The sequence below is a fragment of the Apteryx mantelli genome, chromosome 31 (genome assembly GCF_036417845.1).
Source record: "Apteryx mantelli isolate bAptMan1 chromosome 31, bAptMan1.hap1, whole genome shotgun sequence".
NCBI classification, from domain to species: domain Eukaryota; kingdom Metazoa; phylum Chordata; class Aves; order Apterygiformes; family Apterygidae; genus Apteryx; species Apteryx mantelli.
In genome coordinates, this window is record NC_090008.1 from 1,557,033 (window position 1) to 1,582,375 (window position 25,343).

Here is a 25,343-nt window from a genome sequence, read left to right on the forward strand (position 1 = left end):
GCCGACCGTAGCCGCAAGGTCCCATGGGGCTTTTCCACCCGGCACCGCACCCCTGCTCCCAGCCCTGCTTCTCCCTGGGGATTTGCTCCCCTCACCAGCCCGGGCGGGCGAAGCCGCTGCTTTCCAGTGCCGAGCTCCGGTTTTTCCACCCACACGTCCCCGGCCCCCTGCAAACACGAGCGATCGAAGACCCCGACTCCGGCGCGATCCCCCCCCCGCTCCGTGCTCGCCTCTTCCCATCACACGAGCCCCACTGCTCCCCGGGACGCGGCTTTTCCAAGAAACCCGAGCGACGGAGTCGCTTTCTGCAGCACCAGGGGCTCCCGCTCCTGGAGGGGGCATGGGGGTGGGATGCCAGGTCCCAACCCCAAAACGGCCCCGGACACGGTGGGGGGGGGGCTGCAGTGGAGACGGGAAAAAGGGAAACTGAGGCAGGGAGCATCCGAGCAAGCCCCGAGGCACGGAGGCAGCGTCGCCAAGGCTGGATCCAGGGCTGTCCCATCCCGGATCCCGCCTCGCCTTCTCCGGGGCACTTACCTTCGGAGGTGGCCTGCGCCGGGGGCAGCGGGACGGGGCCGAGGACCAGCAGGGCCACCCCGAGCCGCAGCACCGTCGCCCCCATGGCCGGCATCCCCGAGGACGGCGGGTGCCCGGGCGCCGTCGCCGCTGCGCGGAGGCACCGGCGCAGCCCCGGACGCCTGGGCCCGGCCCCCGGCACTCCCTGCCCGGCCCCCGCGGCCCTCGCCGGGCCCGCACGGCCCCCGTCGCTTCTGTTTTTGGCTGCCGCACACAAAATATTTAGCCTGACAACTGTGCGGGGCCGGGCCGGGCCGGGGCCGCCTCCGTCTTGTTTGGGAAATAGAGACGGGAGAAGGGAGAGGAGGAGAATGGGGCGGCCTGGAGCGCGGGGGGGGGCAGGCGGGATGCCGGGGTCCCCTGCCGCCTGCCTCAGTTTCCCCAGCCGGGGCAGGGGGACGATCCTCGGAGCTCTTGCAAGCTCCCGTGCCCCCTCCCGGTGCCCCCCGCTCCGGAGCCGGCGAGGGGGAGAGACACCCCCCCCCCAAAAGCCCCCCATGCGCTGCAGAGCCCGGAGGGGCAGCAGCCCCAGGCTGCGGCGAGGAAGAGGAGCGGGAGGAAGCCGAGGGCGCTGCGTCCCCTGCGCCGATGCAAGACGCGGCGATGGGGGGGGGCACATTTATTTCTCCAAATATCACCAAAACGGGGAGCCAGCAGGGACCGGGCAGGGGGGGGAGCAGAAAGGGGGGGGGGGGTCCCACTGCCGCAGCAGCCCCGGGGACCCCCCGGCACCGCAGGGCTGGGAGCGATGGGGCCGGACGGTGTCTCCAGCCCGGGGATGTTTGCATCCAGCCCGGCTCGGGCGCCGGGAGGGGGGGGCGGGAGGATCCCCCCCCCCCCCCGCCGGTGCAGCCCCCGTGCCGGGGGGGGTCCCCGCTCACGAGCAGCTGCTCCTGCGCCGGCGCAGCAGCGTCGCGGGGTGGCTGGCGTCGGCCTCCTGGTCGCTCTCGCAGCAGCGCTGGGGGGGGCACAGAGGGGTTGGAGGGCAGCGCCTGCACCCTGCCCCCCCCCCCCGAACCCTCTGCCCCATCCGGGGGGGGCGCACGGGGCTCCCGGCCGCTCACCAAGTCCTCATCCTCCTTGCTCCGGTGGCACAGGAGCCGCATGCGGCAGAGCCGGTTGCAGGCCGACACCATGTTATAGGAGAGCTGGAGCGGAGGGGGGGGGGGGTGCAGAAAGGCAGGATGCAACGGGGGGGGGGGGGGTGCATCCCCTCCTCTTCCACCCCCCCCCCAAACCGCAGCATCACCCCGTGCACAGACCCCCATGCACGGACACCCCCCCCCTTGCAACGCACCCGCCGCCGGGGCGGCGCGCGGCAGGGATCCCCCCCAAACCGAGGGCGGCGGGGGCGACGGGACCCCCCCCCCCCCCAGGCCCGGACCCCCCCTTCCCCCCCCCAGGCCGTTCACCTTCCATTTCCGCCGGGCGTTGAATTTGCGGAAGCTTTTCATGTTGATGGAGGAGCGGCTCCGGTTCGCCGCCTGCTTCCGGCTCAGGGGCTGGCAGGGAGCGAAGACACCGGCATCGTCACCCCCCCCCACTCCAGACCCCCCCTTTTTTCCCAAATCCCCGAATCCCGGCGGCGGGAGGGTGCTCCCGCCCCGCCGGTGCTGCTCACCTTGATCCAGGGGTGGACGAGACACTCGGCCGCCGTCATGCGCTGCCTGCAACGGCCCCGATCCGGCTCCTTGAGGGCGGTGGGGGCCACCGTGCCCCCCCCCCGCCCCCAAATCCCGGGACGCCCGGCACTCACCCCGGCTCCTTGAGCAGGAGCTGCCGGATGAAGTCCTTGGCGGCGTCGGAGGTCTCGCCGAAGCACCGCTCCTCGAACTCGTAGGCGCCGGCGACCACGTTGGCCAGGGTCTCGGCGTCCGTCTCGCCCTGGAAGGGGGACAAGCCGCTGAGCCTGCGGGGACACGACAGCGCCGCTGAGCAGGGGGCCCCCGCCGCCGCGCCCCCCCCCCCCGGGCCTCCGTTTCCCCCCGTTTCCCCCCGTTTCCCCCCATTTCCCCGTACTCACAGGATGTAGGTGATGACCCCGATGCTCCTGGAAGACAGAGATGGGGGTGAGGTGCTGCAACCCCACCGCCCCCCCCCCACGGCGGCCACCCCCCCCCTTCCCCAACGCCGTGGCCAAGAGGGGGGGAGCCGCATCCGTACGGACATTTCCCGCTGGGACCTGGTCTCCTCCCAGGTCTCCATCCCGTCTCCACCCCAGGTCTCACCACATGTCGGTGGCGGCGCTCAGCGGCTCGTAGTTGATCACTTCGGGAGCTGGGGACGAACGGGGACATGTCAGACCCAGGTGCCACCAGGCAGGACCCCATGGCCAGGACCGGTCCCCCCCCCCGGCGAGGCGGCAGCCGTACCGATGTACTGCGGGGTCCCGCAGAGGCTTTTGAAGGTCACGCCGTCCTCCAGCTTCTGGGCCAGCCCGAAGTCGATGATCTTGATTTGGGGCTTGGGGACGTCCTTCTCCAGCAGCATGATGTTCTCGGGCTGCGCGAGGGCAGGCAGGGTGTGACGGGGGGGGGGACAACAGGGTCCCCGAGCTGCAGCAACCCCCAAAGCACCCCGAAACCTCCAGGAACCAGGGCAGGATGCAGCCAGGGGGGTCCAGCATGGGGTTGATGCCACCCTCACCGGGGGCTTTGGAGATGCCATGGGAGCACGGAGGGGGCTGCAAGGGGACACGTTGGCCAGCGTCTCCCCTGGCCCCCGCGGGCACCTTGAGGTCGAAGTGGGCGACGCGGCGGGCGTGCATGTACTCCACCCCGCGCAGGATCTGCTCCAGGAACTCGATGGCCTCCTCCTCCGACAGCGCCTCCTTCTCGGCGATGAAGTCGAAGAGCTCCCCGCCGCGGATGCTGCGTGGGCGGGCGGGTGGGCAGCACCGTGAGCTGCTGGCGGCCCCCCCCTCCGACCCCCAGCTCGGAGCCCGGTGCCATCCCGTTGTCCCCCCCCCCCACACTCACAGCTCCAGGATCAGCACCATCTCGGCCTTGCTGGCGAAGAGGTCGTGGAGCCGCATGATGTTGGGGTGGTCGAGCTGCTGGAGGATGGAGACCTCGCGCTCCACCTGCGCCCGGTCCAAGCCCAGCCGGCTGCTCCGGCACTTGCGCGTCTTCACGAACTTGGCGGCGTAGAAGGAGCCCGTGCTCCGCTCCCGGCACCGCTTCACCACGCCGAAGTGCCCGCTGCGGCGAGACGGCCAGGCTGGGGCTCGCCAGGGGGACACGTGGCCACGGATGCCCACCTGCCCCGCAGCGCCAGGAGGGAGGGGACCCAGGCGTCCTGGCGCCCGCTCCCAGCCGCAGGACCCCACTGCTTTGCCATGCTGGTGCCAAGGTTTGGGGTCCCCCCCCCCAGCCAGGGATCCCGCTCACCTGCCCAGCTTCTCCAGCAGCTCGTAGAGGTCCTCCACGTTGCCCGCTCTGAAGGCGGCCGCGGGAGCCGGTGCCTCCTCCCTCGCCGCATCCTGCGGGGCCGCACCGAGACACCCCGCTCAGCCGCCACGTGCCGGCCCCCGGCCCGCGCTGGGCCCCTCGTCCCCACCCGCAGCGCCACCTCCCGCACCCTGCGGCACGCCCTGGGTGGGGATTCTCCGGTGTCTTGTAACGTGGTTGTGCTCAAGCTCTTCAGAGTTAATCGTGGCCCCTCTCCCCTCCACCCAATTTCGACCAAACTCTCCAGACCCTGCAGACTTTCACACCTCTGCCCAAGGGGCTGGGAAGTGGCAGGGGCAGGAACCGGGCTGCAGGAGCCGTGTTCCCGGCTGGAAGCGGGTCTGGCCGGGAGGGCCGGCTGCCAGCCCAGCCGATGTCCATATATGTTTCTTTCTGGTTGCACAGACAGAGGCTCCAGGCGGGAGTCTCCGATGGCTCCCAGTGATGCATGAAGCCGCCACGTCCGGCCTCGCTGCCGCCTGCGCGCCCTCCTGGAGCACCCCGTGGGATCACCCGCATCCTGCCGAGCCCCCGCAGCCGTGGGGAAGGTCTCCAGGGACCCACGGGGAAACCTGCCGCGGGCTGCGTGCCTCAGTTTCCCCTGGAACGCAGGGGGTGCCAAACGCGGAGAAAAGCTTACACTATTTAAAAAAGGGGGATTAACAGAGCGTAACAGCCACATCTGTGAAGTTAATCCGTGAACTCGCAGCGAGGGCGAGAAACCCACCTGGGCGGCGTCAGGGGCGCCCGCCGCCCCGCCGTCCTCGGCCATCCCTGCGAGGACGGAAAAGGCGCCAGGTTAGGGGGGCGGTGGGGTTGGGGGGGGACAGCGGGGCCCCATGGAGAGCCTGGCACGCCCTGCCCACACCTTGGTCCCGGCAGAGCCCCCCCAAACTCGTGACACCCATGAGCTTTGAGGCGGCTGCCCCGATAGCGGGGAGCAGCCGGAGCTGCAGCCCGGCCGGGAGAGGCCCTGGGAAACGGGTCCTTAAACAACGGTTTAATCCCCGGCAGCTTGAAGCGATAAACAAGCCGCTGCCGATGAGTTTCCAGCTCACGCAGGCAGCAGGCGAACGCTGGAGGCCCCGGCTTGGCTGTGCCATCCTGTGCCTCAGTTTTCCCAGCTGTAAAATGGAGCTAATAACCCCTCGGCAACCAGGGAAGGGGCTGCCAGAGCCGAATGCTGCTCTGCGGCTCCTGCAGCCGGGCCCAGCCGCGGCATTGGGGAGAGGGGAGATGTGGCACCCACGGCACCGAGGTGGGAGCAAATCCCAGCTGCAAATCCCAAATCCCTGCCCGTGCGCCCCGCGGGTCGCCCCCACGCACGTGCACCCTGCCCAGACCGGCTCTGCTTCCCGCGCTGCAGCAACGTGCGGCGCCCGTGGCCGGGGGGGGTGGTCCCGTCCGGTCGCCTTCTGCACGTGGGGAAACTGAGGCAGGGAGCCCAGTGTGGCGTCCACCCGCCCGGCCCTGAACCTGGTTCGAGGGCACCAGGAAAGGGAAAAGCCGACGGTATTTTCCAGAGGTGGGGTCTCTCCCAGCAGGAAAAAACAGGTTGATAAGGGATCTGGTCCGAGCTCAGATCCATGTCCCGGGATGACCAACCAGCCCAACCTCAGAGTGACGCAGGATGCTCCGGTGGCCCCCGGAGAGCCAGCATCCAAAACTGCTCACAGGTCCCCGCGGAGGGAAACTGAGGCACGGCACAGGATGCGGAGCATCTCCGCTCCCAAACCCCGCAGCCCCCCGGGGCTTGGAGCTGCCGGCGCTCCCGAGGGCACCCTGCGCCTCCCGGGATAAATCATCCCTCGAAAGGGTAAAACGGCTGCTGGGACCGGGCGGCTGCGCGGAGCAAACGTCGCCGGCGCCACCGGGAAAAAGCAGCCGCCCGGTGACGGGTTTCCAGGCAAACGCTTTGCAACGCGGCGCCGGCGGATCCCCGCGCGGGGAAGCGGCAGAGCCCGGCGCTTCCCACGGTGGGAAAACGCCGCGGGAAGCCCGAAAGCGCTGCCGGACCCCTGCTTCCCGCGGGAACGCGGCCGGCAGGACCCCCCCGTCCCCGGGACCGCGTGTCCCCCCCCCTTACCTCTGCCCCCGGGGAGCCCGTGGGACGGGACGGGACGGCGTCGCCCCCCGGGAGCGCCCGCCGGACGGAGCCAGGCTTCGCCTCCGGTGGGCCCGGCTCCAGCCCCCCCCGGAGCAGCGCCAGGCGCGAGGCTTCCTAGAAATCCCTGCGCTTCCCGGGATTCGGGGGCGACCGCGGCTGTCGAAGCCCAGGCCGGGCAGGGGCTCCGGGAAGAAGAAAAAAAAAAGAAAAAAAAAGGGAAAAAAAAATCCGCTTCACATTTCTTCTTCCACGGTCCCTTGAGAAACGCCCCCCCCGCGCCGCCCCCGCCTGAAAGAACCGCAGCCCAGCTGCCGGGAGAGGCTGGAAAAGGCCTTTTAGGGTCACTTCCCAGCGCCTTTCCCGTGCCTCGGCCCCTCGAGGGGAGGAAAACCCGGCCGCGCTCCCCTCGGGGCTCCGGCTCGGCTCGGCGCGGCCGGGGGGGGATCGGCTGCGCCCGGCCGCTCGGCCCCGCCGCCTCCGCGGCCGCTCCGCACCCGAAAGCGAGGGGATTGCAAACAGGAAACCTGCCTGACAGATAAAAATACTGCAACCGAGCTGCCCAGAGGGGAAACGGAGCGGCGGGAGGGTGCGAAGGTACAGAGGAGGGGCAGGTTTCTTAAGGTGGAATGAGACGCGGGGGCGGAGGGGGGGGAAACGCGGCCGCACCGGGCGCCGCGCCAGCCCCCGGCGCCGAAATCGGAGCCGCGGGTTGCACAAGGCTCCCCGGAGCCCGGCTCCGCTCGTGCCACGGGCAGAGGTGGCATTGGGGCACTTTCCCGCGCTTAGCCCCCTTTTACCTCTTTTTTTCCTCCTTTTACCCGTTTTATGCTCTTCTCCGTGGGCTCCGGGCGAAGCCGGGGTCGGACCCCCTCGCTCCAGCCCTGGAGCTGCACCGGCTGCTCGGCCCAGGAAGGATGAAGCGGGCAAGCGGTGCAACCGTGCCACAGGGAAGCGAAGCGGCTCCGGTTCCCGCGGCCCGTTTCTGCCTGCGGCAGGAGCTGGAGCCGGGAGCCCTGCTCTGCTGCCTGTGTCCAGGCCCCAGCCGCTTCCACAGCCCCCGCGATGTGGGAGAAAGTCGGGCCTCGGATCCGAGGAACAAAGAGCCCTTTGCTGGCACCGACGTGCCGGGATGCAGCCGGGGAGGAGGGAGGCAGCCGGAGCCCGTCTCCACCAGCCCCGCGGGATATTGTGCAGCCTGGGAGACCCTCCGCGGGGCACGGCAGCACCCATCCCACTCAACCCGGCTCCGGGAAGCTGAGCAAAGGAAGGGTCGAGGTTTGCCCAGCCGACAGGGCGAGCAGCCCGGCGCGGATGCATCCCGCACGGACACGGGTCCCCAAGCCCTTTTACACCCATCCCTGGGGGTTTTGCAGAGCACCAGGGCATCACCGCAGCCTCGAGAGCTCGGAGAGCATGGGGAAGAGGGCAAGGGAATGTTTCCCTGCCCGGCCCCGTGCCAGCCGGCGAGCCCGGCGCCGCCACGCACGGCTTTTCCATGACGTCGGCACGGGGCCCAGCGCCGCTCGCCCCATCGCGCAAAAGAGGTTCTTGCGGCTTTGGTAGCTGCTTCCTGCCCTTTTGCAAGCAGCGGAGGCGAGAGCGCAGGGTGCCTGCGGCGCTGCCCGCTCTGCCAGCGCGCCGGGCACCGCTCCGCTGCTCCCGGCCCCGGCCATGGACTTCAAGATCCCTGTAGCGCCGGGGAGAGGTAGGTGCATGGGGAGGGGGCTCCGGTCTTCCTGGGGTTGCATGCGTGCTCTGCCGGGAAGGGAGCAAAGAAAGGCCAAAGCCCGAGGCCGGAGCGCGGGGACCTGGAAGCGGCGAGCACCGGGAGGGGACGGCCACACTCTTCCCTTCCAAAGCCAGGGATGGGCCACCAAGGGGCGCAGGACACGCGGGCACAGAGAGGGGGATGTTGTCCCCGGAGCAGGGCCGGCCCTGGCCCCTCCTGGCCTTTCCAGCCGGGTCTCAGCCCATGCTGATGGGGGAAATTTGGCCTCCCCAGTCTGTCCCCAGGCCTGCACGGCTGCAGCCCGGGATGGGGAGCCGGAGCATCAATCCGCTGCCAGGGCCAACGGGAGAAAAAGGCAGCAGCATCTTGGAGCAAAGCCGCATTTCAGCCCTTTTTGAGCCCAGAAACATGGGGTTTAACCAGTGCACCCGGCTCTGGGGGCTGCACGGAGAGCTGGCTCCGGCCCTGCCGAGGGAGGGTTTCCCGCGGCCTTGCTGCATGTTCCCGGGCGTTTTCGGGCACCCGGTTCGGCTGTGCACGCCGCAGCCGCCGGGCTCCCGTTTCTGCCTTTGAAAGGTGGCAGCGAGGGCAGGCGCCTTCCCATCCCTCGGGCTTCCCCGGTGCCCCCAGGCTGCCGGAGACGCCCCGAGCATGTCGGACCCTGCTCCAGCCGGCTCCTCCGCTCTCCGGCAAGCCTCAGCCGGCTCTGCTGACTCAGCTGCACCTCCTGTAGCAAAACAGCCTCCGCCCGGCCCGGCCACTTCCACCCCCATCGAGCATCTGGTCACCATTAAGTTTGTTTTCCCGAGCATCGGACGAACACCGGGCCGAGCCCGGGCGCCCCGTGGTCCTCAGCGCAGGCAGAGCCCCAGGGCGACGCGCACCGCTCGCTCCGCGTCCGGGCTTTTCCGCCTTCGGGAGCTCTGCAGCGCTCTGCGCACTTCCCCCTCTCCTCCCCGACTCATCCCTGAACCCCGGAGCAGTGACCGGGCTCACCGGCTCCCCACGGGCTCCATCCCGGCGTCCGAGGGCTTTTCTCCCATCGCGGTTCCCAGGGTTGTTCCTTCATGCACTCCGGGTGGTCCATGCCGATCCTGGGGAGAAACAGGGCCATGAATGCCGGGGCCATCCCGGAGCGCTGAGCCCCGTTTCTCTCTGCTCCCCGGGACAGGCGACCCCATGGACGACAACCGTCCCCTCTTCAGCACCTTCAAACCCATCAGCAAGGACGAGGCTTCCCGCGGGGCCCCGGCGCAGCCCTGGAGAGCGGAGCCGCCCCCGGGGTGCCAAGACACATGCGGCAGGGTAGGACGCCGGCGAGCGAAGGGTCCGGCTCCCAGCTCCATCCTTATCCCAAAACCCCCAGGGGAGAAAGATTCCCCCCCTCCAGGGGCCAGGCTCAGCCCCCCCAGCTGCAAAGGGGGGTCTGGTACCCAGTGCAGGGAGCGCAGCATCCTTGGGTGCATCCCTGGGGCACTGAGCATCCCTGGGGTGCCGAGCATCCCTCGCCCCCAGCCGCTCTCCGCTTCCCACAGGTCTCCCCGGGCTCCTGCCCGGCACCGGCATCGCGGGAACTGGCGGCCCTGCAGGCCCGGACGCGGCTGTGGTTTGAGCAGACGCAGGCCAGCAGGCTCCGGGAGCGGGGCGAGCTCCCGGCTTGGTTCCACGGCTTCGTCAGCCGGAGGTGAGCGTCGCGGCGGGCACGGCCCCGCGCCCAGCCTCCGAAAGCCGGAGGAAAACCTCCCACCGAGGGAGGGGACGGGGGGATGGCGCTCGCAGGCAGCCCGCACCGAGGCTTCGGATGCTCTTCCCGCAGGGAGACGGAGCAGCTGCTGCAGGACCAGCCGCCGGGCTGCTTCCTCGTCCGCTTCAGCGAGAGCACCGTGGGCTTCGTGCTGTCCTACAGGTGACGGCACCCGCCGCCGCGCGGCCCCCGCCACGCCGGCCGGAGCTAAACCGCCCCCGTCTCTCCCCCCCCCCCGCAGGGGCAGGGATCGCTGCCGGCACTTCATCCTGGAGCAGGGGCCGGACGGGCGCTACGCCATCCTGGGCGAGCCGAGCGCCCACGCCGAGCTGGCGGACCTGCTGCGGCACTACACGGCGGCGCCCGTGGCGCCCTACGGCGAGTTCCTGACGGTGCCGCGGGGCCGGGTAAGGGCGCGCGCCGGGATGCGCCGGGCCCTCTCCCCCGCGCGGCACCGCGGCCCCTCGACCGGTGCCCACGGCCTCCGAGGCGTGCCGGAGAGCGCGGAGTTATCCCTGCTTTGCAGGGGGGATTCTTGCAACCTTGGGGGGGGAAAAAAAGAAAAATCGAAGCATCGCAGCTTGGCCAACATCAAAGCCGGGAGTCCCGACCTCCTCCTCATCCTCCCTGCGTTGCAGCTGGGGACAAGGACCCGACTGCAGCAGTCCTGGCCCAAGCAGCACAGCAAAGCTTGCACCAGCTCCCAGCTGGATTTGCTCCGGAGCACACGCTCTCCCCTTTCCGCCTTTGCTGCAGGGGGACAGGAGCCGAGGAGGGATGCAGATCCCAGCCGGCAGCGGAGCCGCACATCCCCCTCGGGCCAGGCGCCAGCAACCCCCCGGATCTGCTTCCAGCCCTGCCGTCTGATCCGACCCGTTTCTTCCACAGGCTCCCAGCGTCCCGCCTAAGGTCGGCTCCTCGGCAGCTGCCCCGGGGCCGAGCAGCCCTACGGGGAACGGAGCCGCCGGTGCCGAGCAAGCCTACGCTCGGGTGCGCAGAGAGCCCGTCCCCGCCGCGCCGCCCCGGCCGGCCGACGCCAAGTACCAGCAGCTCGAGCGCTTCCACACCTACGCCGAGCCCCGGGAAGGCGCCGCGCCGCCCCGGCACCGCGCCGACCGCGAGCCGGACGAGCACATCCCCTTCTACGCCATGGGACGGGGCTCGGCCCCCAGCGCCAGCCCCGAGGAGAACGTCTACTCCGAGGTGGCACTGGCCCCGCGGGACCTGCCGCCGCCGCTGCCTCGGGGCGCCGTCTCTACGCTGCCCCCCAAAGCGCGTCCGCCCGCGGAGCCAACCCACCGCCGGCTCTTCCGCAGCAAATCCAGCCAGGCCTCCAAGAGGCGGCAGCCCCCAGCAGGGAGCAGGGAGAGGGGAGCCCCCAGCCCCGCCACGGAGGTGGGTCAGCCCCCCCGTTACCGAAAGCTTTAGGTCTCCATCAATCCCCATTGCGGTGTGCGTCTCAGCGAGATCTTCCGCAGAGCCTGGATAAGCCACGTCTCCCGAGCTCGGCTCAGCTCGGCACGCGCATGCCGGGAGCGCCGGCTACGCGGGCAGGAAGCAGAGACGAGGGAGCTCAAACCACAGCGCAGGCAGGGCTCCTGCGGGTCTCAGCCAGCCCCGCGGTGGGCCGGGGGTGCAGGGAGAGCCAGGGGCCCCGCTCCGGATTTGGAACAACAGCCTGCAACACGCAGCTGGAATAAGACGACACAGATCCATAGCTGTTGCCCTTCACCTTTCTCTACGACTTATTCCAGGCCTCAATGAACCCTTCACCGGAGTTTGACGATCTGGTTTACGGCAGAAGAACCGTCACCCCAGAGAGAGCAGCAGCTGCTGCAGCAGCACAGGAGGGTCTGGAGAACATTTACGAGCAGGTTTCTGGAGACCGGCTCTAAGCCACCCGGCTCAGGTAGGTTCAAGGAGGGACCCGGCTCCAGGCTCACGCGAGGGCAAGCCCACGCTTGTCAGGTCCATCTGCTCTGCAAAGGAGCAGCTCCTTTTGCTTGCGGCAGAAGGAACCACCCAGGCTCAGGCTCCCTTACAGCCAAAAAAGGCTCTTCAAATCTCAGAGAGAAGAAGGCCTTTTACAGCTGCAATTCAGCCTTCCACAGAAAACGGCCACCACGGCAGCCCTGATCATACCAGCGATACTAGTCAGCTTCGTACTCGGATTCTCACGCCCTTCCTGATGCGGTGGTCTGTTTTCCAAGCCCTGCGAGACAGTTAGAAGGGGAAGGGAGGAATGGATTTAATTTATCTTTAAAAAGACTCAGAAATAGATTTCTATGAATAGAATCAGCGTGGAAGAAAATGCTCTTACGGTAAAGACAGAGAATGGTTTCAGGCACGGCTGGTACACCCAGATTCAAACGTTAAATTGGCCACAAGCCTTGGAGCAAGACAGCAGCCCGACAGACAGGGCTGCATAAAACACAAGCCTAGTTTCCCCCCGACAGGCGACTTCAGGCCGTGCCTGTCTCCCCATCCACAGTGCACATGAAAACACCAAGCCTAAGAATCAAATTTGCTGCGCTGAATCAAGCGTTTTTGTTGTTACACTGATTTAGGAGCTGCCCCGCGGTGGTGCCTGCTCACCAGAGCACAAGAGCTATGGCCAAGCGGTGTGCGAAAAATCCGATCTGCCCCTTTTCTGCTGTCTCCTGCGGCCGCCGGCAGCCCAGCAGAGCCGCCGGCATCACGGCACGCTGTTTTCTGTGATGAGAGACCCCAGACAAATTAAGTTTGGGGAACATTACGTCCAAGTCTTAAAGCCAGAGGCCCAAACTCACTGGCTCTTTGTTTTCTCCAATATGTGCATGACACTAAATTAATGTAGTTCTCACAAAAGATTTAGTGCATCCAGCTTTAGACAGAATGGGAAGTGCACAAGAACAGCAAAATTCCCAAAACTCAGATGTGCTAGAACTTCAAGAGAGAAGAAAAAGGAAGACTGGGGTTTCTAGTTGTTCTTTTACCTCTCAGAAAGCCACTTTCATTTTACACAAGCCCGCATTTTGTTCTTAAATGGCTAAAAGCAGAGTGAGAGTTGCATGGTTCTCGATTCCTGTCCTTGTAACTCCCCTCTAGCGTTAAAAATGAGCAATAACACACTGAAGATGGAAAAAAAGAGAGAACACACGAGTGCATGAGCTTTTTTGAAAGCTCTGATCAGTCTCTCAACCCTTTCCAGGATTCACATAACCAAACCAAGATTAGGAACAAGAATTTGCTGCTGAACAAGAGTTTTGGAGCTTCTGATCCATCAGGGAGAGCAGAACCTCTCTTTTCCTAAGTCAACGGATCTGCGTTGAGCACTACAGCAGACAAAAGCCCTCACCGTGCTGCTGCTCCAGGGAGCTACACCCTCTCACCTCTGCTGAAAGCGGCCACGGTCCGAATTCCGGGTTCACCCTTCTCCCCAGTTCCAGACGAGGCAGAGCCTTCTGGCAAGAGGGCAACAAATCCAACAGCAATTTAAAAAACACAGTTGAACCCAGTTTGCTACATCTCCCTCCCTGCTGGCCACTACAGCAGCAACGTTGTCAGTGATGGTTTTTTTCCCCTCATCCACCTCCATTCGCATGATCCAGATCTTCCGATGCTAAGCAACTGCTGTTGCTAAGATCCGTTTCCTTTTCAGGCCCACGGTATCACCACCTACTCAACGGGGTCAACCCCGGCTGGCATCGTCCTCACGGCAAGTCAGCCACAAAAGCTGCTGATCGCGGTGCCGTTGCCTGTTCTGGTAACGAGGACACTGAACACGAGTCACCAAGGCCAACGAACAGATCGGTGCAGGGCAACGCGGGCAAGAACTGCCTTTTAAAACGGACAAATACACAGCGGTGAATACGACAGCCCACAGCCCCGCGACCTGCTGCTGCTCAGGTTCACACCGCAGATTGATGGTACTTGGCAAACTCCCTCGGAGAAGCGTTTTGTCACCGCCAGTGCAACGTTGTCCACTCTACGTGTAAACCAAGGGAGCCGTCTTTGAAACGCAGGCGGCCCTTAAGGTACTTCGGTGTTCCCGGAAAGGAGAACTAAGGAGAAGCAAAACCAACGCCCCAAGCAAAGGGTTGAGATAAGCACCTCCGAGGAAAACAGGTGATGTTTGGTTCATTTAAAAGTTTATTCCTTTATCAAATCTCTTTTCAGAGGATTTCACTGTACATATAAGATATGAATAAATTACTCAACAGTAACTTTATTCTGGTCATTCAAATACTCAAAATGGGCTCTGCAAAGTACTAAAACATTCAGGGAGCTAAACTAGAAATCAGATTATTTTAAAATATCCTAAGAAAAGACTTCATTCATCAGGGGGTTGTTTTGCTTTTTTTTTTTGAACAGGTAACATGGGAGAAAAACAACCTTTCGGAGTTTTTTTTTTTTTCTCTAAATGGAGTAACAAATATATTAGCAGTTTTAGCTGCGGTTACAACAAATATAACTCTTAGTGTTGGGAATGTAAGTTAAATAACCAGACCAGCTCTCTGTTCCTTTCAGCATCACACACTTTGGTGAACAACAAACTAAGTGAGGCCACAGAGATTTGGCTAAAGATACACGGATCTGGCTAGCAAGCTTGCACATGATTTGCAGTCATACCACCTAGGCCTAACACCTTAAATAAAAGAAAGATTTTGTTTTAAAAAGTTAAGGCCGGACGTGGTCTCCTCTTCCCAGCCAGGAGGATAAAGTTAACACTTAATCAGATGTGATGCTTTTATAGGAAACAGAATTGATACAAACAAGCTAAAGAGCTGAAAAAGTGTACAGTAGGCAGCTTTCATCTGTGTCTGATTACAGGAAATACTGCTGTTTCACTGACTAAACTCGCTGCCAGCTGCAATGCACCATGTGACACTGGAAATACTTGGTTCAACTAGTATGGAGACCAGATTGTTACAGCGCTGTAGGCCTTGGGTCAGGGAAAAAAAAAAAAGAAAAAGAAAAAGAGCGAGAAAAACATACATACACAGAATGTTCATATATATCCAAAAGCTCTCAGCAGCTTCTTGTGCTGGCAGAGAGAACCTCATTGTTTTTTGTGCAGTCCACACACTGGGGTATTTTTACTTGTATCCCAAGCTCTGACCTGTTAGTCTATGTCCCCTTTGAAACAAAAAAAGTAGTTTCCCCTCAACGTGATTTGAAACAGAGGCTGATGTAGCTGAGAACAAAAACACTAAGTTAACCACACTTCCCCCTCCCCCCCCAAAAAATAATTAGCATGAGAGGAGCAGTGTATTTACTCAGACAAAATTAAACAGCCATTAGGATGTCTCAACAAAAAGGACCAAAAAAAAACAGGTTTGCTCTTGAAACTCACTGTCTTTTAGAAAGAAAAATTACACTCTCCATGCACAGTGAGTCCAAGAAAGGAGCAAACTGGGAAGTGGAAGTTTATTGTGACTCTGCCTACGATTCCAGCGGCTACTTTCAAGAATTAGTAGCCTGTATACCCACAGGACAAAAGCTCCAAACCTTGCACCGGGCCGTGGGACAAAAGCTCCAACCTTGCCCTGTGCCTTGGGACAGTCCCCAGCTGTACAAGCCAGACTTGATTTGAACCATCTACATTATTGTTCGGGGGGGGGGGAGGGGAGCAGGGAGGGGGGAGAGATTACAGGTGGAGTTTCAGAAACTTGCTTGCATTAAACCCTTCTCTTGATAGACCAGGGAGTGCAGTATCCTCCCACCCACAGAGCAGACAGCCTTCTACGCAGGGGCCTGATTGATCTCCAGAAGGCCAGGAGAAGTCTGACACACTAGGTCACCTGGGACAACAGCCAAAAAGCGGGGGAAGAGGTGTTAAAATCCATATTTGGCTTGAGTCTGACGTCGGCTGAGCTTGTTTTCGGACCATGTGTTTTTCAGTTCCAGTTCTCTTTCCTTTGCCTGCAGAAATTGAGAGGATTAAAATCAGAACTGCTGCTCACTGATTCAGCAGTATTTTACCCTCCTCTGCCCCTGCTGACAGGAATTAGAGCGTTTCAGCAAGGGGCCTTGTTCTAGGAGTTAGTACAATTATCTTGACAGAGGTCTGAATTAATTGGGCTGCACGGGCATTTCATTCACACTGAAATGCAGCTTCTTTTGTGGGATGGTCTCAGCAGCTGCTTACCAACCACACAGCAAGGGTACGGAATTTAAGACAGGAAGCAGAGTCTCGTCACCAAATAAAACTATGCACTCGATGGAGCCGAGTGGGAGGGGAAGGGCGAGAGAAGCAAAGCACAGCACAGCTAGGAGCTCTATCCATGAGCAGTGCCATGGAATCCCCAAGGACGAGGCCCTGACGCCGTTTGGGTCAGCGGCGCCCAGGACCCTCCATCCCGTGCAGCCCCTGCCGCAGCGCTGGCTGAGGGAAGGGCTCCATCTGCCGGAACAAGAGTTCCGCCTCTGCAGGCGCCGCCGCCTCCCAGCTCCCCATCAGAGCTGCTGCAGGTTTTGTCCAGAGCTCTTAAATCAAGGACCAGTTATTGCTGGACGTGCAGAGCCTCTGGTTCCCAGCTGCAGAAAAAGCAACTCCACCAGCTCTGCCTCATGCTGTTAAGCTCCAACCCTTGTAACTCTGTCTGGAACTGTCTCCATGCTAGAGGGAGGCCACTTACCTGATGGATCAGGTACGTGATCTGGTGTTTTCTTCTTTGCTGCCCTGTGGGTTGATCTCCTTTTTTCTAAAAAGCAAAGCCAGAGTAAATGTTAACCCTGGAAAGATACTGTCCCAGGCAGTGAAACAGGACAAGAGCCTGCACAAAGCCAGTCAAGAAGCCTAACACATTTGTTTCACATCAACAGTTCTGGGCAGATTCCTTAGACTAAAGCAGTTCCTGGCTGGTCTTTACCATCCGCACATGGGGACTTTGTTTTGAGAAGCCCTATTGGTCTCCTGTGTATAATTATTTATACAATACACAACACGAGCTGGGTAGGATGGGAAGGGTTGTCCCCCCAACCCCATGACTGCATAGCGTCTAACACAGCTTCAGCTGCGGTTGAGCTGGGAACTGAACACAGGTCTCCTAAATTCCAGCCAGCATTTCTCCCTTCTTGCCCATACCTTGCTGAACGATTTCATGGTTTTCTCCTCTGTTAAGGATTTTGTCAACCACTGCTGGGCTCCACTCAGCTGATCATCACCTTTGATATCCACAAAGTTGATCTCTTCTCTCCCTCGATTCCGCTTGCCTTGCAGACGTTTAAACTGAAAGCAGAACAGCAACAACGGGAGTTACACACACACACCACACAGCACTTCTGACCTGAAACACGTAGAGGTAGATGGGGTTCTGATCCATAAGCTCTGCAAGCATGGGACAGGGCACACCACCATACATCTTCCCAACCAGGAATTCTTTCTTTAGGAGAGTTCTGCTTTTCTATAGATCGGAGTATCTCAAACTACTTAATGTTAAGCTTATAACCTTGTTTTCCAATGCAGAAGGGAAAACACCACTTATTCCAGCACTGCCTCTTGCTTAGCAAAAGATCCGAGGAATTCTGGTTCTTTCATTTTAAGTGCCATGAAAGCACCTAAAGTTTAGCTGCTAAGATATCCACTGCACGTAACTCAAATCCACCTCAAAAGCACAGAGGCCACCCAGAGGAAGCGAGCACCGGACGGGCTATTGCCTGCTGTAGCACTGTGATTCAGCTAGCGAAGCTGGCAGTTCCTAGACTGCACCAACAACGGGAGAGGGCTTTTAAACAGCTTTGAGCTACAGCTCCTGAGCATTTCAAATAAGCGGGGAGCTCACCACTGTGCTACGGGATATAGCATCAAGGTATCTGAACAGCAGCTCACCCGCGTCTCAGCAAGCAACTGCACAGACCTTATCACTCCATACACCTTAACTGCCCTACATCCCCCTAACGGGAACAAGACCGGGCTAGGTGGAAAGAGCAAACATCACCTACTTATAAAACAAGTAAATCCATCTGGAGCAGTAGCCCAACAGATTGCTGGAAGGACACTGCACGTGTTCACAACACAGCGCTAGACCCAATGGAACAATAATCTGGTCGAACTCAGCATGAAGCACAGGCCGTGCTGGAGGGTCAAGACTGTAGCTGCCAAGCAGATCCTATGTTCTAGCAGCGCTTAAATGCAAACTCCTTAGCGGGATAGATAGTAAAGTGCCAACCGCTTCATCGTCTATGAAGGAGGAGTCGGTGCCCATGTCCTGCGGTGGTCCCTGGGCTGGTTCCATCTCCTGGTAGTATCCACCGCTGTAGTAATCCTGTCAGCAAAAGAAAAAAAAAAAGAGATCATCACCGCAGCGAAGTGAGATTGATCCTGGAACAGCTATGAACACAGACCTTAGGATGCATCACTGAATCTCATACCTCACACTGAGAGTTCCTGGTTTTTCACCTAGAAGGATTTCACTCACCCTCTGGAGACTGCAGTAAGTTAAATATGTGCCTCCTTCCAAGGCTAAGAGAATTTTCATCACTTTGGCACTGACTGAACAGTAGAGCGCAATTTTTTAGAGGCACTCAACAACAAATACTTTGCTGGATTACTAGAAACAACCTGGCTTCAGAGATCAGTTCTGGCAAGCCCCGATTCTGCACCTTGACAACAACAGGGGCAGTTCTGCAGGGGCATTTTAAAATGAGAGCAGCTATTAAACATTTATCCAGCAAAAAGCATCTATGGCTCTCATCCCAGAGGGATCCTGTTGTACTAAGTGCTGCGTATCTACACTTCTTGTCCCAGCTAGCTCAGGTTAGATTTCCTCAAGCCACAGCCTGCTCCAATAACTAACTCAAAGCCACTGGTCCAAGACCACTTTTCGGAACAACCCCATCAAGCTTTACCTCCTAGTAACTTAACCTCGCACCCACCTGATAATATGCACCAGCCACGTTGGCATCGCTGTAAGCAGGGAACTGGTTATAGGGCTGACTGCCATAGTCTTCTCCAGACTTGGGTGCCCAGCTGTGCTGAGCACCGCTGGAGCCCGCACCCGTCTTGAACTCCAGAGGGGCATTAGCAGCGGCATCCTGGAACTGAGGCTCTGGCTCGGTCCCAGGCGGCGGGTCCTCTGACACCACTGTGCCAGAATACATATATGTCTCAGCACCGACAACGCTGGGCTCGCTCTTGTCAGACAAGGAGAAGTAGTTCTCTGGCTCTACCTCTTCATCGCTGTCGTCCTCTTCCTGCGTGATCTGCTTGGTGACCTGGAGGGCAGCGCTCTTCGCGGCAGCTTTGATAGCAGACGGAGAAGGAGTTGTGGCCACTGCTGGCTTGGACAGAGGTTTTGTCTTTGAGGAAGAGGTTGGGGCTTTAGCTGGCTTTGACTCGGAGGCATTTTCTGCTGCTTTCCTCGAGAAAGCGTAGGGCAAAAGTAACCGATTGGTCTCTTTCACTGACAAGTTTTTGGGTTGAGGAAGCAAAGCAGACAAGCCAGAGCCCTCGCCGCGTCCCTGGTGAGTTTCGTGCAGGGTAGATGGTCCACAGAAATAGAAGAAATAAGTGAGACTATTTAGTTTTCCTGACTCCCTGCCATTTATCTCCTACAACTTTCCTTCCAACAGTGTTGATGAGATCCCAACGCTCAGCACAACCGCTTGCTGTTTTGAACATGCTACAGGGCTTTCTGGCCCAAAAGGCCAGTGGGACTTTTAAGGGAAACATTGTACTTGCAAATATCTGTCTGCATTTCCCAAATTAATGCATATTTTTCTGAGATTTAAGTTTAGGAAACTTCCCAAGAGAGGGATTTGCTGCCCCAAGGGATTTCCAGGATATTATTCCCTAAAAGCCACACACTAATCACAGTGTCTGACCAACGCTGATGGAAGCCCAAGATCTATCACAGTCAAATGCTTACTTCCTGTGAAACCTGCTTAATTAAGTACCCCCCAGGTTTACCTGAAGAGTATTTTTCTTCTTTGCTGGTTCATCTTCCTCTGAATCTGACTGAGAAAGAAAAACAGAGCTTAGCACAACTTGAGACAGTCAAGAAAAACCCACCGAGCAACTTATTAATTTTCAATTTGAAACAGTCAAAGAATCACAATAACACAAGCCTGGTTTTATAATCTGCAAAGACCCGAGCCACAAAGTGACAGCGGGATGTGGTCAAGTTCTCTCTCACAGCCTCGCCGATACATCTAGATCAGGGCAAAACATGATAAAAACCCACCCTGGTTGCTAGTATGAGAGAGAAATAAACTGTCCATAGTGAAAGCAGGACTATAGTATTTGCCACCATGTTTAGAGGTAGCTCCATCTCCTGCGGCTTGGACAGAGCCAGAAGTAAAACTGTGTTCTGTTGTAAAAAATGAAGCTTCACAAAAAAATGAAGCTTCGCAAAAAATAAGCATTACCTCTTTGAATCTCTTCAGAGCAATCCATCTACAAACAAAAAATAATCTCCAACTTGAGCTCATTTATGCAACTTATGGAATGAAAAAGGATTAGTTAATCCAAAATTCCAAATTTTCAAGTTGGCATTTTAATGCTGCTCTAATGCAGAGTGAGTGGGCAAAGAAATACAACTTGCACATATTTGGCTCCTGCCAGGAACTAGCATTTAGAGTGCCAACAACTCAGACATTTTTTTAAAGTTACAGGAAAATAAACATAAAGCAAGGCAAAGAACACAAGCTGAACCTTATAAGGCCAGCACTCTTTTAAAGTAATAGCAATACATTAATAAAGGGGAAAAACAAAGTGATACAACATAAGGGTATAAAAATTCACTACGGGGATTAATGAGGAATTGTTCGCAATAACTTTGGAGTTGTTAAATATCCATTAAAATCTTGAGTATAAAGTCTGGTCATCTCTGGCATCACAGAAGGCCCTTAACATCTTTATTGCTTTATAGCTTTGCAGAGCACTTTAAAGAGATTACAGGAAGCAAGGTCTTCTGCTAGTTTACTATCTAAATCATAAAACATGGTAAAGAAAAAGAACACACAGAAACACAGGCAAGTCAAGAGTCGCAATAAAACCAGTATGTTACATTTAGTAGACAGGAGCTAAGAGCAGACGGTACAGCAGTGTCAAGAAGGTATTTTAAGGAGAAAGAGGGATGGAAGCAGGGATGTCAGTCACAGAAGCAAAGGGAATTCCAGGAATCCCGAAGAGCGAACCACTAGGGCTAGCTCTATTTTTAAGGTATTTCTCTCTTACCAACATTCATTCACTAGTTTCACACCGATGACCCGCAGCATTTCTGCTCAAAGCTAACACTGGAGCATAAAGGGTGTGGGGCAAAGGAGGAGAAACGGATCTCCTCTTATTTGACCTTATCCCATGGCAGATTTCAGTAAAACTCAGGAGGAAGCTAAGAGCCTTGACATTCATTTTATTATGAAGTGTCTCTTCTAGAAGCGCTGTGAGAAAGTGAATAAGCAAAACGCGGGTATGAGAAAATGGGATAAACCTAATCAGTTTGCCTGAAAAAGCAACCGAACAATGTCCCATTGCCTGGTGTATTTGGACCATCAGCAGAATCAGCAGAAAGGATTGAAATGACACAGGAAATTGGAGATGGGCAGTTGAGAGGGCCCTAGGGCCTCCTTAACACGAAGTCATTCCGTGCACTTCCTCTTGTGCCCCAGCCTGCTAAAAACAAAACAGCTTTGCTGGAAGGCTTCACCCTAATGGACTGCGATCTGCGCTTTGCAATGAGGACTAAATTGTTCTGTTGTCTGTCAACAAAGCTAGCAATGAGCACATTCTGCTGTTTAATAGCCAGATATATTTAGCTACACCTCTTTCATGTTTCGGGAGCCCTGGCAGAAGGCACTCCGGCTCTGGAATTTGCTAAACTGGGCTAAGTTACTGACAAGCAACAGAGCGCGGTTACAGGGATGACCAGGAAGCGTGCACCTTTCACGCTCTTTCTTCCAATATCCCTGCAGACTGCTGGCCTAGCAAAATGACATATGCTGACTTAATTTCAGCTCTCCCAAGCCTAGGATGCTGCCAGACTAATATTAATTGACAGTGTTTATAAATTCATGCTGTAAAACCTCTTCCTCAAACTGCCTGTCCCCATGGAAATGACCCTAACCTTTGCAATTCAGCTTTTATCCTAGGATAAGAGGTACTAATGTCACCAGAAGCAGTAGCCAAGCCAAAATAGAGCTGCAGCCACCGGAACACTCCCCCTCCACGCTAAGACAGCACCATGCCAGGAGAGCATTAAATCTTTGATGGCTACAGCCATAATCCTTCCAAAACAGGGGGGAAAAAAAAGTCCCATACAAGCCCTCAGAAAGAAAGATCGGAGCATCACTGACAGTACCCACCTATTCCACCACTGCTGCTGGTGTCAATAGGGACACCCAGGGAAAAAAAAGGGGGGGGGAAACCTGCATGTCCTTGCTCTTATCACCCACCAGCTGATAGCTGAGATGCCTCACCTTACCATGGGGCTGTCTGGATATAGTGCTCAGGAACCTTGTAAGGTATGAAGCACTGCAAAAATAATTAAAAAAAAAAAAACACACACAAGTTAAAAGGCAAATGATTACCTAAGAGCCTGGAGAATACCTGAAGCCTTTAGATAAATAAGCAATAAATTGATAGGAAAATCTATCAATTGTAAAGCAAACAAAAGAAGAGGCCGGAAAGAAAAACGGATTGATTGGGGATACCCCCCAAACCAGGCCATACAGTCCCAAGTCGTCAACTCGTTAACTTCAGTAATAAATAAGGGTGCAGATAATCCGGGTTTTGCCGTATTATGATTATAAATAAAGTTTCTATATCAGTTTAATTCTGAAAAGCGCTTTAGGATTAGGGCTGGCAGCTGGGACAAATCTCTCCGCGGATGCCACAGCACAATAGCATCGGGCCGGGTTTGGGGCACCTCGCTGGGATACGATGGGAGAGGAGGAGAGAGGCGCCGTGCTCGTCAGGCAAACCAGCCCGCTGGGGGATTGCTCCAGCGAGCAGCGTGCAACGCCGGGATCCTTCCCAGGGGATGAGGAGAGGGGGGAGGAAGGACTTTAGGCACCGAAGCGCTGCTGCTGCTCGGAAGGGAGGCGTGAGCAGCGGGGCGGCTCCGGTCCATACTCACATCTCCCTTGTGCAGCTCGGGCACCGTGATCCTCACCGGCTCCGTCCTCTTCTTTGGCTTGGGGAGGCTCAAATCCCCCCCGGCCCCGGGCGGAGCAGCAGCGGCCGAGGCAGGAGGGGGCAGGCTGAGGCCGGAGGAGGCCGCGTTCCTCGGCGGAGGCAGCAGCAGCCCCCCCGGCCGGGGCGGCTCGCCGCCGCCGTCGGCCGCCGCCTCGGGCAGGCTGCCGGCCGCGGCCGGAGCCGGGCTCGGGCTCATGCCCGGCGGAGGGGTGCCGAAGCCCCGCAGGCCCGGCGGGGGGCCCATGAGGAAGGGAGGGGGCGGCCCGCCGGGGGGCGGCGGCAGCAGGGGGAAGCCGCCGCCACCACCGCCGCCGCCGCCGCCCAGGGGCTGGTGAGGCGGCGGCACCGGCGGCAGCACGGGGGCTTTGGGGGGAGGCAAAGAGGCGAAGAGCCCCCGCGCCGCGGGCTGCTGGGCTGCGGCGAGAGGCGGAGAGGAGGAGGCGGCGGCGGCGGCCTCCTCCTCCTCGCCCGCGGCCTCCTCCGCATCGCTGTCCTCCTCGCTGCTGGCATAGGCCACCAGGGACATGGCCCCCCCCGGGGGAGGGCAGCCCTCGGCGGGCAGGAGCCGCTACGCGAGGCCGAGGATCCGCCCTCCCGGCTAGGCCGCGCCGCCGCCGCCGCGCCTTCAGCGCCCGTGGCGGGGAGGAAGGGGGCGAGGCTAAGCCGCCATGGCGAGCCCGGGCCCGCCCCCGCCCCGCCGAGGCGACGCGGGCTCGGCAGCGGCGAAGGAGGCCCCTCGGCTCACAGCTCCGCGCCCGCCGCGCCGCGCTCCCAGATAATGGCCGCCGACAGGAACCCCCCCTCCCCCTCACTACCACCGCCGCCTTCCCCCCGTCCCCTGCGCGTCCCCGCGGCCGAACTACAACTCCCAGCGGGCACCGCGCCTCGCCCGCCGCCGCGCTCCCAGCGGGCCCCGCCGCGCGGCACCACGGGAAGCGCAGTCTCCTCCCCCTCCGGGGAGGACCACCGCTCCCGGCATGCCCCGCGGAGGGAGGGAAAGGGGGCGGGACCGATGCGGAAGAGGGGCGGGGCGAGGCGCCTGGGGGCGGAGGGGAAGGGGCCTGTCATGGCGGGGGAGGCCCAGGAGGGGCGGGCAGGGGCTGGGGAGGCCTTGGCGGGCGGGGGGGGGGGCAGGCGAGGCCCTGGGCCGGGGGATGGAGGGGCTGCAAGGGGGTTTGGAGCTCCCCAAAACTCGGGGAGCGGGGGGGGGGGGAGCCGTTACTTGCTTAAAAACATTTTGCTTTGAAAAGCCGAGGGGGCCTCATGGGGCTGCTGGCGTCGCCCTCGTCGTGTGAGGGGGCAAACGCGCCCGTTGGGGGCAATCGCGCCCGTCAAGGGGCTGCGGACGGGCTGGAAGAGGCTGGGAATGTGTTAGCAAGGCCACAGGGGAGGGATAGGCCCCGCTGGGGTCCTGGGCTGGGCAGGGGAGCTGGTGGGTGCGTTAACCGAGCAGGCCAATATGGAGATTTTGGCTTTCCAAAATAAGGTTTTGACAAGCCCTTGTATCAGAAGCTCTTAGAAATGTTTAGGCCAAAAAAAAAAAAAAAAGGAAAAAAAAATAGAAGGGGAAACGTTTCGGTGCTGCTTTCAGCTCCCCAGCACCGTTGGGCATGGTCCTGGTCAGCCCAGTCCTCCCCCTGCACCCGAGAAAGGTCACAGAAAAGGGAGAAACGGGCCAAAGCAGGGCAGCGGCCTGCACAAAGGGGGCTTGGCAGGCAGGGGGCTCGAGGGGCTCCGAAACCGTGAACAAACTGGGGCAGGCAGGCAGGCAGGCAGGGGGTTCTTCCCTAGTTCTCGGCCTCGAGCAGGACTACGGCTCCCGGCGCGCCCCGCAGCGCTAGGCCGCCTAGTTAATCGCCAACCCCGGGCCCTGAGCGGGACTACAGCTCCCGGCGTGCCCGGAGCCGCCCCGGAGCCCCCGGACACGGAGAAGGGCCGCGACGCCGGCTGCAAGCTCCCACCGCCTCCTCAGACCCTCTCCCTGCTTTGCCCCGGGGTCTTATCCCCTCCTTCGCCCTGGCCTCCCTTCTGGAGCGCCTTAACTCCTTCCCTTCCTGTTATCCCCATGCTGCCGGCTTAATTTTAAGGCAGGACATGTTACCCGCCCTACAGCAGTGTAAAAAAGAGTCCCAATCTGGCTTGGAGAGGGCTTTTCTGGAGTGGGATGGAGGCAGGAATTACCTTTTGTTGTAGGTTTTACAGCGTGCGGCGCAGCGGGGTCCGTGTCCCTGGCAGTAATTTTATTCATTCTTTTACTACCCCCCTGACTTTTGGTTTGACTCCAATGACCTCCCTGTAATTTGTTCTGGCCTTAATAAGAACAGAGCCAGGCTCTGAATTTGGGTCCCCAATTCAAAGCCCGGGGAAGTAATTTGCTAAGCTGCTGCGCAGTACTAATGTGAGTAATTAAAGCAAAATAAGATAAATGGGAAGTATATCTTGTGATGCAAGCTCTTGAGCACTGTCGCTTTGAACGGTTGAAACGTGGCTAACGTGCCGTCATCTCTTCCCCCTGTGCCACCCCCTCACCTCCCCCCCACCCTTACTGTTCTGGAGAATTGGTTTTATTAAAAATGGGAGGTTTTTTGCTGCATGGAGACCTCAGGTAGCAAAGTCAAAAG

At 59.4% G+C, this 25,343-nt stretch overlaps 3 protein-coding genes across 3 annotated transcripts; 1 reads left to right on the forward strand and 2 right to left on the reverse strand.

Moving 5' to 3' along the window:
- Positions 1-1,191: 1,191 nt before the first annotated feature.
- LOC106500485 (death-associated protein kinase 2-like) lies at positions 1,192-3,680 on the reverse strand. The gene is made up of 10 exons (XM_067313386.1): positions 3,555-3,680; positions 3,308-3,446; positions 2,949-3,078; positions 2,805-2,853; positions 2,600-2,626; positions 2,333-2,485; positions 2,198-2,243; positions 1,989-2,078; positions 1,641-1,724; positions 1,192-1,534 (listed from the first exon to the last, which is right to left on the reverse strand). Exons 1-10 carry the CDS (start codon positions 3,608-3,610, stop codon positions 1,454-1,456), a joined length of 855 nt encoding a protein of 284 aa, XP_067169487.1. The 5' UTR covers positions 3,611-3,680; the 3' UTR covers positions 1,192-1,453.
- A 5,360-nt stretch (positions 3,681-9,040) lies between these two features.
- Positions 9,041-14,565, forward strand: SH2D2A (SH2 domain containing 2A). Its single transcript, XM_067313142.1, has 7 exons — positions 9,041-9,166; positions 9,397-9,545; positions 9,678-9,767; positions 9,847-10,012; positions 10,494-11,000; positions 11,360-11,514; positions 12,796-14,565. The coding sequence occupies exons 1-6, from the start codon at positions 9,041-9,043 to the stop codon at positions 11,498-11,500; spliced, it is 1,179 nt and encodes a 392-aa protein (XP_067169243.1). The 3' UTR covers positions 11,501-11,514; positions 12,796-14,565.
- On the reverse strand, positions 13,719-23,484 carry PRCC (proline rich mitotic checkpoint control factor). The gene is made up of 7 exons (XM_013955479.2): positions 22,664-23,484; positions 19,498-19,545; positions 18,465-19,049; positions 17,759-17,854; positions 16,675-16,818; positions 16,226-16,291; positions 13,719-15,509 (listed from the first exon to the last, which is right to left on the reverse strand). Exons 1-7 carry the CDS (start codon positions 23,246-23,248, stop codon positions 15,423-15,425), a joined length of 1,611 nt encoding a protein of 536 aa, XP_013810933.2. The 5' UTR covers positions 23,249-23,484; the 3' UTR covers positions 13,719-15,422.
- Positions 23,485-25,343: the final 1,859 nt, after the last annotated feature.